Source organism: Euleptes europaea, chromosome 13 (genome assembly GCF_029931775.1).
Source record: "Euleptes europaea isolate rEulEur1 chromosome 13, rEulEur1.hap1, whole genome shotgun sequence".
Taxonomy (NCBI): domain Eukaryota; kingdom Metazoa; phylum Chordata; class Lepidosauria; order Squamata; family Sphaerodactylidae; genus Euleptes; species Euleptes europaea.
Genome location: NC_079324.1, coordinates 7,718,641 through 7,733,296, shown reverse-complemented (window position 1 = coordinate 7,733,296; position 14,656 = coordinate 7,718,641). Strand labels below are relative to the sequence as shown.

The 14,656-nt window shown below is 49.7% G+C and overlaps 1 protein-coding gene across 1 annotated transcript in view; it reads left to right on the top strand.

Annotated features, from left to right (window-relative positions):
- The window catches only part of LOC130486467 (pre-mRNA 3'-end-processing factor FIP1-like), a 55,142-nt gene extending 44,043 nt beyond the window's left edge, over positions 1 to 11,099 (top strand). Inside the window, exons 11-16 of the mRNA XM_056859736.1 lie at positions 338 to 364; positions 2,259 to 2,316; positions 5,153 to 5,208; positions 7,027 to 7,195; positions 9,754 to 9,912; positions 10,949 to 11,099. Coding sequence (XP_056715714.1) covers positions 338 to 364; positions 2,259 to 2,316; positions 5,153 to 5,208; positions 7,027 to 7,195; positions 9,754 to 9,912; positions 10,949 to 11,081 — 602 coding nt within the window. The 3' untranslated portion in view covers positions 11,082 to 11,099. The remainder of the gene's footprint in view (positions 1 to 337; positions 365 to 2,258; positions 2,317 to 5,152; positions 5,209 to 7,026; positions 7,196 to 9,753; positions 9,913 to 10,948) is intronic.
- Positions 11,100 to 14,656: the final 3,557 nt, after the last annotated feature.

The following is a 14,656-nucleotide window of genomic DNA, read 5'->3' as shown; positions in this document are numbered from 1 at the left end:
GGACCACAGGTCTCTTTCTGAATGAGGCAGCTTCACAGCAGATATTTGTTTGTTCTCCAGTTAAATGGAATCAAACCCATCTGACTATGTCATTTCTCTCAGGGTTCTGACTGTTGTGCCATAAGGTTTGCTGTTAATGTCTTTATCCAGCTTTTTGGAGGCTCATGGGACTCAGAACCCCATACACATGGTCATGACAGTGTCCCACACATGTTGGAGGGGATTCTTAGATGGGGTTGGATCCGGGTGTAAGGGAGGGGCTCCCCAGTTGTTGTTTTTTGCAAGGCGCACAAAAGGCTTGTTGCTGCCCTCACTTCTCTTTTGTTGCTTTGTGTAGGTCTTCCACCACCAGGCCCCATTCCAGGTACAGACCTCTGTGTACTTCAAATGACAGGAGCAAATTTATTTGTGTCTGAGTAGACCAGGGGTGGGGAACCTTTTTTCTGCCAAGGGCCATTTGCACATTTATAACATCATTTGGGGGCCATACCAAGTGTAGATCTCCCGGTGGGGGAGAGGCTAGGATTGCCAGGTCTCTGGCCACCACCTGGAAGTTGGCAACCCCAGGGGAGGCCACGCAGAGAAGGCCTGGAGGGCTCCCCCGGTCCTCCCCCCTCCCAGGCGGGAGGGCAGCCAGCGGTGGGCCCGAGCAAATGAGGCGCCAGGGAGGCGAAGCCTGCGGTTGATTGGCAAGAGAGGAAGGGAGGAAAACAGAGAAAGAGGAAAAGGGAGAGAGGGAGAAAGAAATGGAAAGAGGGGGAGAAAGAAAAGGACGGAGGGAGACAGACAAAGAGACAGAAAGAGAGGGAGAGAGAAAAGCCTTCCCACCCACCCACCCACCCACACGCACACCCGCCAGCCTCACGCGACCTGGCCCCAGGCTCCATGCCCTCCCCACCCCAGAGTCCACAAAAGGCCCCCTGAAGCCCAATCGGCTCCTGCGCGCATGCTCTGTCACCGGGAGCCGTGGGCCTCTCCCTCCCCCGCCTCACTGCTCAACAGCCGACAGGCAGCAAGAGGGGCTTGCAGTGTGCCCTGGCATTCCTGCACACTGTGGCTATAGGGGGCAACCTTGGGGAAAGCGTCCCTCCCCCTCCTCTCGCCAACCAACAGCCGTCAGTTGGCGAGAGGAGGTCCAAAGGGTGCTGCAGCACCCCTGCAAGCCATGGCCCCAGGAACACCCTCAGGGAGGGCTGCCCTATGCCGCGCCTCCGCGGAGGGGCCCCAGAGCTCCCAAGGGCCACAAAAAATGTCCTCGGGGGCCATATGCGGCCCCCGGGCCTGAGGTTCCCCATCCCTGGAGTAGACCTTACTGGGGAAGGCAGCAGCTCAGTCTAAAGTATGTGAATTGGTGCTGGGTAGCGATGGGCTTGGCAGTGATTCTCAAAACTATGGGGTGTTCCTCCTCCACATGGAATAGGGTTGCCAACTCTGGGTTAGGATGTTCCTGGAGAAATGCGATGCTGACTGTACCCGCATCCCCAAGTAATTTGGGAAGAAGGGTGCTCCTATTTTCATCTTCTGGGTGTTTTCCTGTGCATGGTTTTAGGAGGAGGTTGGAGAGATTCCTTTCTAATGCCAGGGCCAAACCCCCTAAAGTGTGCATCGGGACAAGCTGAATGTACACAGCTACATGCAAGAATCTTTGCACAGTCAACTATGGAATTCCCATGTGGGGATGCAAAGTAGACTTAGCTTATAAGGAGTGGGCTGATTTCAGAACATTTGAGAAAGGCTGGGTTACTTTTTTTTTTAACTGGAGGAGTATTTCAACTAAGTCTCAATGGCATCCCTCTCCTGAGCTTCTGTGGGGGCAAAAAGATCCTTTAAAAATAACAACGGAGCATGCAGGACCTAGAGGGCTCGTCTGCAGGCATCTCTTGTAGCCGCGTCTCTGAAGCTGTGCAGATCTGGTCCTAGTAGATATGTGGATGGGAAACCACCTGGCAGGCCTGGAAACGCAGCTCCGAAGAGAGACTGACATCCCAGCAGGGACTCTTATCTCCTTTGCCCCTCCCTATGATGAGAAGTGAGGCCTACTCTGAGTGCTTCGTCACCAGATTGCATGGTTGCCGGGGGCGGGGGGGGGAGGGAGCCTGGGGAACTGCACAACATGGTGATGTTGGGAGACAGAGAGAAGCTTTCTGCCATGCTATCCAAGGATGCAGAGATTATTTTCCTCTGGAGGAATGAGTTAAGTAATTACTGTGCAGTGCCCAGAACGCTGCTCAGTCTTCAATGAATGTCTTTCTTTACAGGGTTGTTCCCTCCACCTCTCGCTCCACCACCAGCCCTCCTCATCCCGACACTAGATGGGTAAGTAAGAACAGCACAGAATCGGTTGGACTACTATAATAAGAGCTTGTTCTGGAGCCCCCAACTGGTTGGCATCTCCATCCAATGTTATCCCCTCAAAATGCTGCAGGATTTCAGCAGCTGTCCCTGTGGCCACATGATTAGTTTAGTGGGGATGCCTGGGGAACACGGAGAAGAAGTGCCATTTGTAGGCAAGTTTATATGTTCTCTCTCCCCCCACCCCAACAATATGGGTCACTTCCTTGTCAGCTAAATGGTCTAGAACAGTGATAGGGTGTCCTTTGGGACTTCTGTTTTTCTCTTTCACAAATGTTGTTCTTGAAGTTTCTCCTGTGGACTTTGCCCACAGGTTCTTGGAGAGCAGCACTAGGGGAGCCTTCTGTTCTCTGCCCCTCTCCAAGGTCGTAATGTCAGTCCTGCAGTTTCAGATCTGGCTCCCGTGCATTTTAGGGGAAGGAAACTAGGGGCTACGCAGGAGCCAAATGGTTTAATATGAGGCAAGGAGTATCATGTGGCTTGTCCCAGACTATTGGTGCAAGGAGGCATCTTGGACAAGTCTGGTTGGTCTCCGTGTGGTTCCTTCCTCATGGCCAGAGTCAGCTGGTGGCAGCACGCAGTGTGAATCCTTGCCCATTGCCTCTCGGGTCCTCAGTTCATGATCTGCTGTAGGCTTGAATCCTGACAGTCAACAGCTCATCCTAATGCCCAGTCTAAATCATTTTGGCTGCTGTATGAGCCTGTTTCGTTGTGTCTCAGATTCTTCAACCTGCCACCATCTAGTTCGACAATTAATCATGTGAGCCAGTTTGATGTAGTGGTTAGGCAAGGACTGTGGGAGACCTGAGTTCAGATTCTAACTCTGCCATGAAATCGGTGGGCTGACCTCGCTTTCTCAGCCTCACCTGCCTCCTAGGTTGTTATGATAATAAAATGGAAGAGCCGTGTAAGTTGCAGGGATCTCCTCAGAGAAAAGATGGGATGCAAATACCATAGCTCTGATGGAGAAAGCCCTACATGTAGTAGGAGGATTCATTTGTTTATTATTCAGAAACTGCTTATGCCGCCTCTCCAGGGACTGCTTGAGGTAGCTCAAAGAGGGAAAGCGACACAATAAAGTAATAAAAACAACCTTCTAATGATCAACAGTAAAAGAAGACTGGGGCATAAAATAACAGCATGCAGCCAACATTAGGCAGCCTACAATGATATTCATAAAGCAGTGATAGAAGCTGGCCATAAAAACAGCTAAACAAGATGGAACCCCTCAGGTAAAAGAACTGCTTTGGCCTGGTGCCAAAAGAGCAGCATGGTAGGTGCTAGGGGAATGCGAAGGGGGCGGGCATTCCACAACCGAGGGGCCACATCTGAGAAAGCCCTGCCTCTGGTTTCCACCTGTCTCACCTCCCAAAGAACAGGGCTGGAGAAAAGGATTGTAACTGGTAGGCTGAGTACAGGAGGAGGTGGTCAGCCTTGCAAAATAAATGGGGCTTATAGTCTTGCTAGGATGGCGGCATCTAACCCAGGCGGTGGCTGTGTATCCTGGGGCCCTGCTCCTTCCTGCATGTGTTTTAACTTTCCCTAGAAAGCAGGAGTGTAGCATACAATGTAAGAGGACAGGGAGCAAAGAAAACTTGTCTTGGAGGGCAGGGCTGTTAGTGCACGGTTACTGCTTGTAGCCCCTTCCAGATGTGGTCATTCTTGAATTTGATCTCCAGTTTACAGTTCATGTAGACCAGGAGTCCCCAACATGGTATTTGTGGGCACCATGGGGCCTGCTGATATCTTTCCTGGCACCTGCCAAGTTTTTTAGAAAGTGGGTGGGGCCAACAGGCTCAATAAGGTTGGGGACCCCTGCTGTAGTTGATGCTATTGAAGACACCATCCTGGAGCCTCAATTCCCGGCCACAGGAACCCAGAGGGTGGCTTGGTGAAGGGCCCTAGGCATGCCTTCTGCCTGAGCACTGGAGGAAGTTGGCGCTTCCCATACAGAACCAGCGAACAGTTCCGTAGAATTAACCCAGAAGGATTCCTGCTGCCCTGGTATTTGTCTCCTGTTTTTTGTTGTTGTTGTTAGTTCAGCTCATGCTACAGGTGCTGTTTCTAAATTCATGTTTTATTGTTGAATGGCTAACAACGATTTGTTCATAAAGATTCCTCTAAAAAAAAAAACTTCGAAAGGAGTGGATTAGTTACAGAAGGGGACATGGCGGCAGCTGCTGCTGAGCCTGGCCTCTCCTCCTGCTCCATCCACCGGTAGCCTCTAGGAAAGTGAGAGCCGCAACGTGTTTCCTCCCTGTCCTGATACGCAGCAATGAAATGAATTGGGCTAGAGTCAGGTGAGGCAGAGGTGATCCGTTTAGAACAAGAGCAGGTCTCCTAGTTGCTCAGTCCTGTGGGCGAGCTGTTATACAACCCAGGGAGTAACCCTGGACCTAGCCTGGCCTACGGATGGCAGGAGGCTTCCTGGACAGCTGGAGCTGGTCTCCTTACGGTTCCACTCTTTGGCTAGACGCAGGTGGCCGTGGCAAGCTGTACCCCTGCTGAGGATCTCTTGGGACACAAGTCTGTGTCCCTCTGCAGGCTGATTTGACACTTTACGAAAACGCTGAACAGAGGCATTGTTGTTTCTTGTGACAAGCTGAGAATGCAAAAGGAAGAGGGACTCGATAGAGAACCTGACATCTCTTGACTAGAGAAGGTGGCGCTTGGGCATAGGTGCCATACAGGAAGCCAGGATGTTCCATTTGAGCAAAGTTTTTTTCATCCCCAGGGTTGGTAATGGGCATTAAAGAGTGCTAACCGGCGTGTTGTGTGTGTTTTCTCTCTTTCCTCAAAGCCAGCCTGCCAGCTACAACAACCGGCAGCCACCTCCATTTGGCTACAGTTCCACAGGTGAGCCCCCTTGGCACAGCTCCTGCCCTGTGCCACCCAGTGTTGGTCCATGGGATTTGACTTCAGGGGGCGGGGGGAGAAGCAGAGACCATGTCATGTTCTTCATAGTTCTGGCTGCTCTTGGAAATGACCTGTTGCCAGCAGCTGCTCTCTGTGGGTCAATGCAGGTAGAAGGGGGAGCTGGATGGTATGGTTTCTCCAGGGGTTTCTGGCAATAATGATCTGGGTGGAGCATCCTTCATTTGGCTCTGGCTTTTGTCCTTAAGCTGCTGGTCAACCTTTAATATTTTGGACTATTCCCTTTCTCTGCATCCCTCTGCCCACCTACCTCACAGAGTGTCTGTTGTGGGGAGGGGAAGATGATTGTAAGCCGATTTGATTCTTCCTTAAGTGGTAGAGAAAGTCGGCATATAAAAACCAGCCAGTGTGGTGTAGTGGTTAAGAGCGGTGGTTTGGAGTGGTGAACTCTGACCTGGAGAACCAGGTTTGATTCTCCACTCCTCCACATGAGTGGCAGAGGCTAATCTGCTGAACTGGATTTGTTTCCTCACTCCTACACATGAAGCCAGCTGGGTGACCTTGGGCAAGTTACAGTTCTATTAAGAGCTTTCTAAGCGCCACCTACCTCACAGGGTGTCTGTTGTGGGGAGGGGAAGGTGATTGTAAGCCTGTTTGAGACTCCCTTAAGTGGTAGAGAAAGTCGGCATATAAAAACCAACTCTTCTTCTCCTCCCCCTTCCCCTCCCCCTCCTCCTCCTTCTCTTTCATCTCTCCTTTTGCCTGATGTCCTTAAATTCCCCTGCACTCTCCTGCGCCTTTAATTAAAACCAATTGCTGAGATGCACATTTTCTATGGTGGCTTTACCAAATGAAAGAAGCCTCGTCAAATGCTACAGGCTCTGCTGGGACCTGGTGGAACCCTGAGAACCTGGGGCTGTCAGTTGGTAGAGAGGATGGTGGGCTGAACATTCCAGTTGCCAGCCCTCCACGCTCGCCCCCAGCCTCCAGCTGCTTCTACGAGTCGAGTGTAGCCATGCGCAGCTGAGAGGGTGTTCTGGGAGGGAAGCAAAGAAATGTGGTCTGCACAGTGCTGTCCAGCACATTTTTTCAGAGCAGTTTGTGTGTGTGTGAAAATGCCATCAAGTTGCAGCAAACCTACGGTGACCCCATCAAGGGGCTTTCAAGGCAAGTGAGAAGCAGAGGAGGTGTGCCATTGCCAAGTACTGACCCTACTTAGCTTCCGATATCCGACAAGATCGGGCTATCTACCAAGCGGCCTTCCCTCTTTCACAGCAGATAGAGGACTGTTAATAACCTCGTTCCCAGTGGGAACAAAAGGACCCAGTGGTAGTCCTTATTGGTTGGCGCTTGGCAGCTAGTACTGGCTGTACGAAAACCGCTTGCCAATATCAGCAGTCGTTCTCTCCCCTTTTGAGGATTGAAGCAGGGACTAGCTGTGCACAAAGCACCGAGGTGTGGCCCTGCTCAGCACTGAGTGTTTTGGAGAGGTTTGATGTAACCTCAGCCCTTGCCCGTTGGGTCTGGTCAACTTCCTGGCCTGGTGCTGGAGGTTTGTGGCTCAGCAGGAGAGGGGAGTCCCATCCCTCTGCCAGGCGTGTAAGGTAAGTGTGTGGCTGAGGGTGATGTAGTACACTAATCTTGCCTGTGTGTGAAATACACAAGTTCTGAGTGTGATGGAGCATTGTAGGACACCCACTCGTTCCTCTGCCGGACAAACGGTTGTGTTCTCATAGTTAACGTTTGAAGCAGCCAGTAGAGGAGGGGGTGTCCATGGAAGCCTCTCTCCCATCTCCACAGATTCAGGTTTCATCAGCTACCCACCCATTTCCACATCTCATGCGCCCTGGGTGACCACAGTGGACAAGGCCTCCAGCTCTTCTGACAGCGGTCACTGGGAATACTCTGGATCAAGGAGGGAGAGGGAAAGAGATCGTGCCCGGACTCCCACCGCCAGTGAATACAACAAGTAAGTGTGGGTGTTGTCTTGGCACTTGGAATGGTGTTGCCACAGCTCTGTGGCCACCGGCAGTCTGCTGCTTGAACGTGAAGTTGGCATCCGGAGCAAGTCTAACATCTTAGATTAAGTTACTGATCTAGTGTGGTAACTAAGAGCTTGAGCTATCAATCCAGACATCTCTGGTCTTTCTGGCGCCATGGAGTATTCCTCTCACCCTCATCCCTCCCATCTCCAATATTTGTTTATGTATTTGAGTTCATGCCCCGCCTTTTTCCCTATTGGGGACCCAAAGCTGCTTACATAATTCTCCTCTCTACCATTTTATCCTCAAAACCCTGTGAGGTAGGTTGGGCAAAGACACTGTGACTGGTCCAAGATCACCCAGGAAGCTTCCACAGAGGAGTCATGATTTGGTCTCTGGAATCATGATTTGGTCTCTGGCAACAGATGATCTTGGTGGAGCATCCTTCATTTGGCTCTGGCTTTTCCCCTTAAGCTGCTGGTCAACCTTTAATATTTTGGACTCTTCCCTTTCTCTGCATTCCTCTACCCACCTACCTCACAGAGTGTCTGTTGTGGGGAGGGAAAGGGAAGGTGATTGTAAGCTGGTTTGATTCTTCCTTAAGTGGTAGAGAAAGTCGGCATATAAAAACCAACTCGTCTTTTTTTTTTCTCTTGAGGTAATTTAAGTGGATAGACATGTTGGTTTGCATTTAAAAAGCTTGTCCAGAGTTTCGGGCTAGGTGGTCACCAGTGTCTGTTGATGGCCGGATGGCCAGATACCGTCCCAGATACCTTGGTTAGGTGTCTGGAGGCCGTGGCAAGACAGTTGAAACAAAGTTGACTGAAATTAAATCCATCAAAGACAGAGGTCCTATAGCTGGGCTGGGGAGGATCCGAGATTGGGCACCTGCTCCCAACTCTTGATGGGGTGCGATTACACTGGCACCTACCGTGAAGAGTCTGGCCATGATGCTGGATGCCTCCTGATCAGTGGAGGCCCAGGTCACAAACGTAGCCAAAGTGGCAACTCTTCTACTTCCACCAGGCTTAGCAGCTGGTGCCCTACCTGTCCTGCCTTGACCTAGCCACGATGATCCATGGTCACCTCCAGGTTAGACAACTGAAATTCGCTATACACAGGGCTACCCTTAAGGCTGCTCCAGAAGCTTCAACTGGTCCAGAATGCAGCGGCAAGGGTCCTTACAGGGACCCCATGGAGAACACATATTCAACTGGTGCTCTGCCAGCTGCATTGGTTCCAGGTTGAATACCAGATCAGGTTTAAGGTTTTGGCACTAACCTTCAAAGCCCTAAATAATGTGGGATGATCGTATCTACAGGACCGCCTCTCTTAATACACCTCTCAGAGAGCTTTACGCTCATCAGATAACAACCTGTAAGTGGTCCCCCACCCGAGAAATATCCGGCTGTCCTCAACCAGCCCTGGCCTGGTTGAACTCTGTCAAGTGAGGCCTGGGCCCTGCGGGACGTAGCTCGATTCCACAGGGCCTGTAAGATGGAGATGTTCCATCAGGCCCATAGCTGAGGGCAGCAACAGTTCCATCTACATCTGGCCTCCCGGCCTTGTTTCTGTTCCATCTTTGATTTATTGATCATTTATTGGGCAATCAGGTCCATTTTCCTCACCTGAATGTCCACTATTACTGCCACCTGGATCCTGTTATTGGTCTTATAAATTGTTCAATTTATATTGTATTGTAGATTTTAACTGTTATATGTTGTATATTGTTATGATGCAGACATAACTGGACGATGTCTTTGTAAGCCACTCTGAGCCCTATTTGGTAGGGATAGGGTGGGATAAAAATCCAATAAAGTATAATAAACAAAAATAGATTAAATTCCAGTAGCACCATTTGAAATGTGGCGTTGGAGGAGAGTGTTACGGATACCCTGGACCGCCAAAAAAACAAATCAGTGGGTTTTAGATCAAATCAAGCCTGAACTGACCCTAGGAGCTAAAATGACTAAACTGAGGCCGTCGTACTTTTGACATATTATGAGAAGACAAGAGTCACTGGAAAAGACAAGTCATGCTGGGAAAAGTTGAAGGCGGCAGGAAAAGAGGAAGACCCAACAAGAGATGGATTAACTCTCTAAAGGAAGCTGCGGCCCTCAGTTTGCAAGATCTGAGCAAGGCTGTTAAGGATAGGACACTTTGGAGGACATTGATTCATAGGGTTGCCATGAGTCGGAAACGACTTGACGGCACTTAACACACACACACACCACCATATAGAGACCAACAAGATTTTCAGGGTACAAACTTTTGAGAGTCAGAGCTCCCTTTGTCAGACATGGTATCTAACGAAGGGAGCTTTGACTCTCCAGTGCTTACAGCCTGGAAATCTTGTCGCTCTCTACGGTGCTTCTGGACTCGAATCCAGCTATTCTTGAGGTAGGCCTGTGTGTCCTGAGGGCCCATGGGTAACTCACGTGGCATTTCTTGGGGTGTGCTTTAAATTAGTAGGGAGGAGCTTGAGACTTGAGCATTGGATTCACCTCCTTTCTTTCCAAGCCCCACTGTGTTCTTTCCCTTTCAGTGATGACGAGAGGTATCGTTACTATAGCCGAGAGCGCAGTTACGATTTCGAGCGGGACTATCGCAGGAGCAGAGAGCGCAGTCGAGAGCGGGAAGATCGCCATCGGGAGCGAAGGCACAGAGACAAAGAGGAGGGCAGCAAACACAAGTCATCCCGGCGGTAAGCCTGTTCCTCTGCGGGGCATCGAGGGAGCTGAAACAAATCTGTGCACCAGAAAAGGGTGGTTCCAGACTGATTTCTAGTCCAAATTACCCCCTTTCAAGAGGTTTCTTGTGCCATATAAAGCTTCCAAACACCCATTAAGGGTATCCCCGTGGAGCGATTTTAATTATTTTATTTTTAATCCTGCTGTTCAGCCAAAATTCACTCTCAGATGGGCTCAGAACCCACCCCACCCCACCCAAACACGACAAAATCCAGTGCCGTGCTCCTTAGGGGAGAAGGTTCTCAGCTCAGCCGGATCCAGGCACAGCAGAAGGGTGCCTGTTTGCTTGTTGGCTCCATTAAAGGTGTTGGCAGGTGAAGGGAGGGGGCCTCTTATCCGGAGCCCAAGCCAGCCAGGCATGATGGAAGAGTACTTGGCTGCTACTGGCTCTCTTGGTGTTTAGTAATAGTTTTGCGCTTGGGTTATCAAAACGCTTGAATTTGAATGAAAGGATTTTGGCTTCCTCGCCAGGTGGAGCTCATAAGGACTCTCCAATGTGACCCATTCAGATGTACCTGTGGAACTGACACCGCTAGTTGGTCCCAGCCTGAGTGACCAGAGGAACCTGAACTCCCATCAATGATGGGACTCCCTGTACTTCTCACTTAAGGCAAAAATAGTTTGCTGGTCACTGTTGACAGTCTTGATTGTCTGGGATGTCTCTTCCCGAGGTTTTATCTGTGCATTCAGCTGTTGGGCTTTCAACACTCTCTGGCCGAGGAGCTGTTTCAGCTGGCTACGTTCCAAAACCAAAACATAGTTCAGATTGCTTGTTTTTAGCGTTTGGGTTTTTAAATGGCGCTACGGTTCTGTTTTGCAGCTTGCAGTGTTCTCCTCTGTTAGGTTGGCAGCATTACCCCTCAGGCTCTAGTGTGCATGCGCCTTCCCCTCTTGCAAAGCCACAGGGCCTTGGAGGGTCCTCTTGTATGCCTGAGCTCTGCAGCCAAACTGACCTCACTCTTTGCTCTCTCATTTCCCATCTGATCCCAGGAAACAGCATGAGAGTGAGGAAGGGGAAAGCCATCGGCGCCACAAGCACAAAAAGAATAAGCGCAGCAAGGAAGAGAAGGAAGTCAGCGAGGACGGGGTCCCCGAGGGGAATGAGCAGGACTCCAAGGAGTAGCCAGTCTGACTGTGGTCTCCAAGCAGCAGCTGCCGTCCGACCAACACCAGCCTGCCGCTCTCCTGTGACGTTTTCCTGTTTCCCAGGGAAACTACCTAATGACAGGGGAGCCAAGCGGATTATGGGTTGCCCACCAGCCCTCACTTGCAGCCACGCTTTTTGGAAAGGACAGCCCGGCAGGAACTGTGCACCAAGGGCTGCTTCATTGTGTCAGATGCTGTGGCCTCTGATGGGAAGTGGATTCAGCTAAAGTGAATGAGTGTAGATTCTTGGAGTATCCAGCAATTCCCCTCCCCCCCCCAAAAAAAAATCCCTCGGAGAGACACAGGTTAGGTCCTCTTAAGAGCCAGCTTAGAGCCTGGCTTCTGTGTGGTAGTCCCACCCCACTTCCTTGTAGCTGTGAAAATCTGCCCCCCAAGAAAAGCTTGGTGGGAAGCCAGAGCGATCACTGCAGCTGCCGACTCAGCGTGGACATCTATGGAGTCAGTGGCCAGTTTCCCTGAGAAGTGTGCTCTTTCCCAGCAAGCAGAGCCTTCCAGTGCTGAGCCGTCCTATTTTGGAGAGACTGAGAGGTTTTCTTGTGCACTAACAGGAGAGTCTCCTTCCGAAGCCTCTTGACTATGGAGATGGGATGTTAAGTTTTGATTACGGATTGACAAGGGTCAGCAACACTCCTTGTTTATGTGGTTGTTTTCCCTGTTCTGTTTAGACCCTGGGGATTTTTTTTTTTGTTGAGAGAAGGAAACCTCAAGAGCTCCTCAGATTCTCAAGAGTAAAGCTCACACTTCCATGTGCATCCCACTTCTCTTCCACCTGCAGAACTTATTTAAAAACACTTCCGGAAGCTATTTAAACTTTATATTTTTCTTGTGTTGTCATGCAAGTCTGGGTGTTTGTACGGAACTAACGACCTTGGAAACTTGAGCCTGTCTACCAATGTATTTTGATTTGTATGCTATGATGGTGCAGTGAGCAGGTCAGTAACTGAAAAATGTGTGGGGAATAAAGCAACTTCTTTTGGAAATGGGGCTGATGTGTGTGCAGTCTCAAAAGACAAAGCACCTTCATGGCAGGGAATAATGCCTGATTCATGTTGGAAAAGCAACATGATGTAGTGGTTTTCAAACACGGTGGGGTGCCCTTTGGAATATGTTGGGGGTTCCTCAATTAGAGGATCAATAGTGACAAGAGGCACACTTATTGAACATTATAGAGCTTCCCTTGGTGGAGCTGTGGTTGTCCTGACCTGGATGGTTCAGTCTAGCCTCAGATCTCAGAGGTTAAGCAGGGTTGGTCCTGGTTAGCACTTGGATGGGAGATCACCGAGGAAGTCCAGTGTTGCTATGCAGGCAGGCAATGGCCAACCATCTCTGAGCATATCTTGCCTTGAAAACCTTACAGGGAGGGCCATAAATCAGATGTGACTTAAAAACACTTTCCAACACCACCAACCTACATATTTTTGCCTTGACCTGGATGGCCTAGGCTAACCTGATCTCATCAGATCATGGAAGCGAAGCAGCATCAGCCCTGGTTAGCACGTGGATGGGAGACCACCAAGGAAGTCAAGGGTTGCTACACAGAGGCAGGCAATGACAAAGCACCACTGAATGTCTCTTGCTTTTAAAGCCCCATGAGGGGCTGTGACTTGATGGAACTCTTCACCACCAAACGCTGTAGTAGAGTTCCAAGGTGGCCTGGCCCGAGCCTGAATGCCTTTACCAGAACTAGTTCCAGAATTCTCTGGTGAAGACCCATTTTCCAGCAGTGGAGCTGTCACTCTGCTGTGGGTGTAGAAGGGATAAGCTGCAATTGACCACAAATGTTCAGAACATCGTAAGTAAAACATGTGTTTAAAACTATAATTCAGTTTGTATTGTATAATGGTGGAAAGTGTCGTCAAGTCGTAGCAAACCTATGGTGACCCCTTGGGGTTTTCAAGGCATGAGATGAACAAAGGTGGGTTGCCACTGACTGTCTCTGTGTAGAGGCCCTGGACTTCCTTGCTGGTCTCCCGTTAGACTAGTAACCAGGGCTGATCCTGCTTAGATTCCAAGATTGGGCTAGCCTGGACCATCCAGGTCAGGACTATTGCATGCTGACATTTAAAAAAAATAAATCTGGTTTAAAGCAGTAGGGGAGATGCTGGTGACTAGTAAAGATTTTTTGTTGGTGTGTGTGTGTTGTGTTAAGTGCCATCAAGTCACTTCCGACTCATGGCGACCCTATGAATGAAAGTCCTCCAAAATGTCCTATCTTTGACAGCCTTGCTCAGCTCTTGCAAATTGAGGGCTGTGGCTTCCTTTATAGAGTCAATCCATCTCTTGTTGGGTCTTCCTCTTTTCCTGCTGCCCTCAATGTTTCCTAGCATGACTTGTCTTTTCTAGTGACTCTTGCCTTCTCATAATGTGACCAAAATACGATAGGCTCAGTTTAGTCATTTTAACATCTAGGGTCAGTTCAGGCCTGGTTGTTGGTGGGGGATCTCAAAGTGCAAAAGTATAAGAAGGCTTGTTTTGGGGGGGGGGGAGGCTGCTGTGCTGCCTGTCACTATCCTGTTGGCTTTGAAGTCACTCCCCCCCCCCCAATAAGCTACAGAAGAACTCTGGACCCAGTTACTGACCAGTCATCTGAAGATATGTATTTTACATAACAGGAATAACAAGTTTCCAGTCTTTTTTCCATGTTTGGGGAAGGATCCACCATTGTCTGGTAAAACAAAGGCCCAGATTGAATAATTGCTCAGTGTTAAGGTAGTAAAAATACCCAAGAAATCCTTTACCTTTTTGAGATGGGTGGATCCATCAGGGATGATGCATGGAGTCAGAACAAACACTCCACAACTTCCATCAGTAACTTCAGAATAATTTATAAATACATTGAAACAATGATTGCTTGTTCACCCACTTCTACAAGTTCACTGGTACAAAGCATTCCAGCAATCCCTGGGCATCCTGTAGATCGAAGGCACCTTGGAAGAAGACAGCACAGAGAACTGGGGCTGCAGTTCACCCTCTTCTGTTTTCAGGGATGCAGAGCACAGCTCGCGCCCTATGCCGAGTCTGTGGCAGAAGGCAGTACCGATTATCCTGCATCAGTCCACCAGCCAGATGTAAAAAGACTGTTCTCAAGTATGTTGGAGGGATTGCTACACAAGGCCTCAAGTGTATACATCAGTCCTTCAGTCTTGTTTTCCACTCCTGAACTGATATTTTACAAAAAGCCATGAATAGCCTGACTTCACAAACACAAGTTTCAACAGACCCCACCTAGAGTGCTGACCATTCAAAAACACACTGCTGTCCTGGCAGGCAGACAAGGCACCCCTCTCTCCTGAGACATCCCCCACCAACATGCAGCAATCCAGGGTCCTGCAGAGAGCAACCTGCTTGCCTGACTTCTGGTTGGGGGGTGAACTGTTCAGACTGGGCCCAAGACTTCCAGCTGCCTACCAGTTCCTCCTTCCAGGTCTCTGAAATCCCTTAATAGATCAAATGTTCAAGGTCTGCTGATGCAAACTGGTTTATTTTCAGATGAAACAGCTTGAGAAAGCTGAATGTAATGGAGCCTCTCAG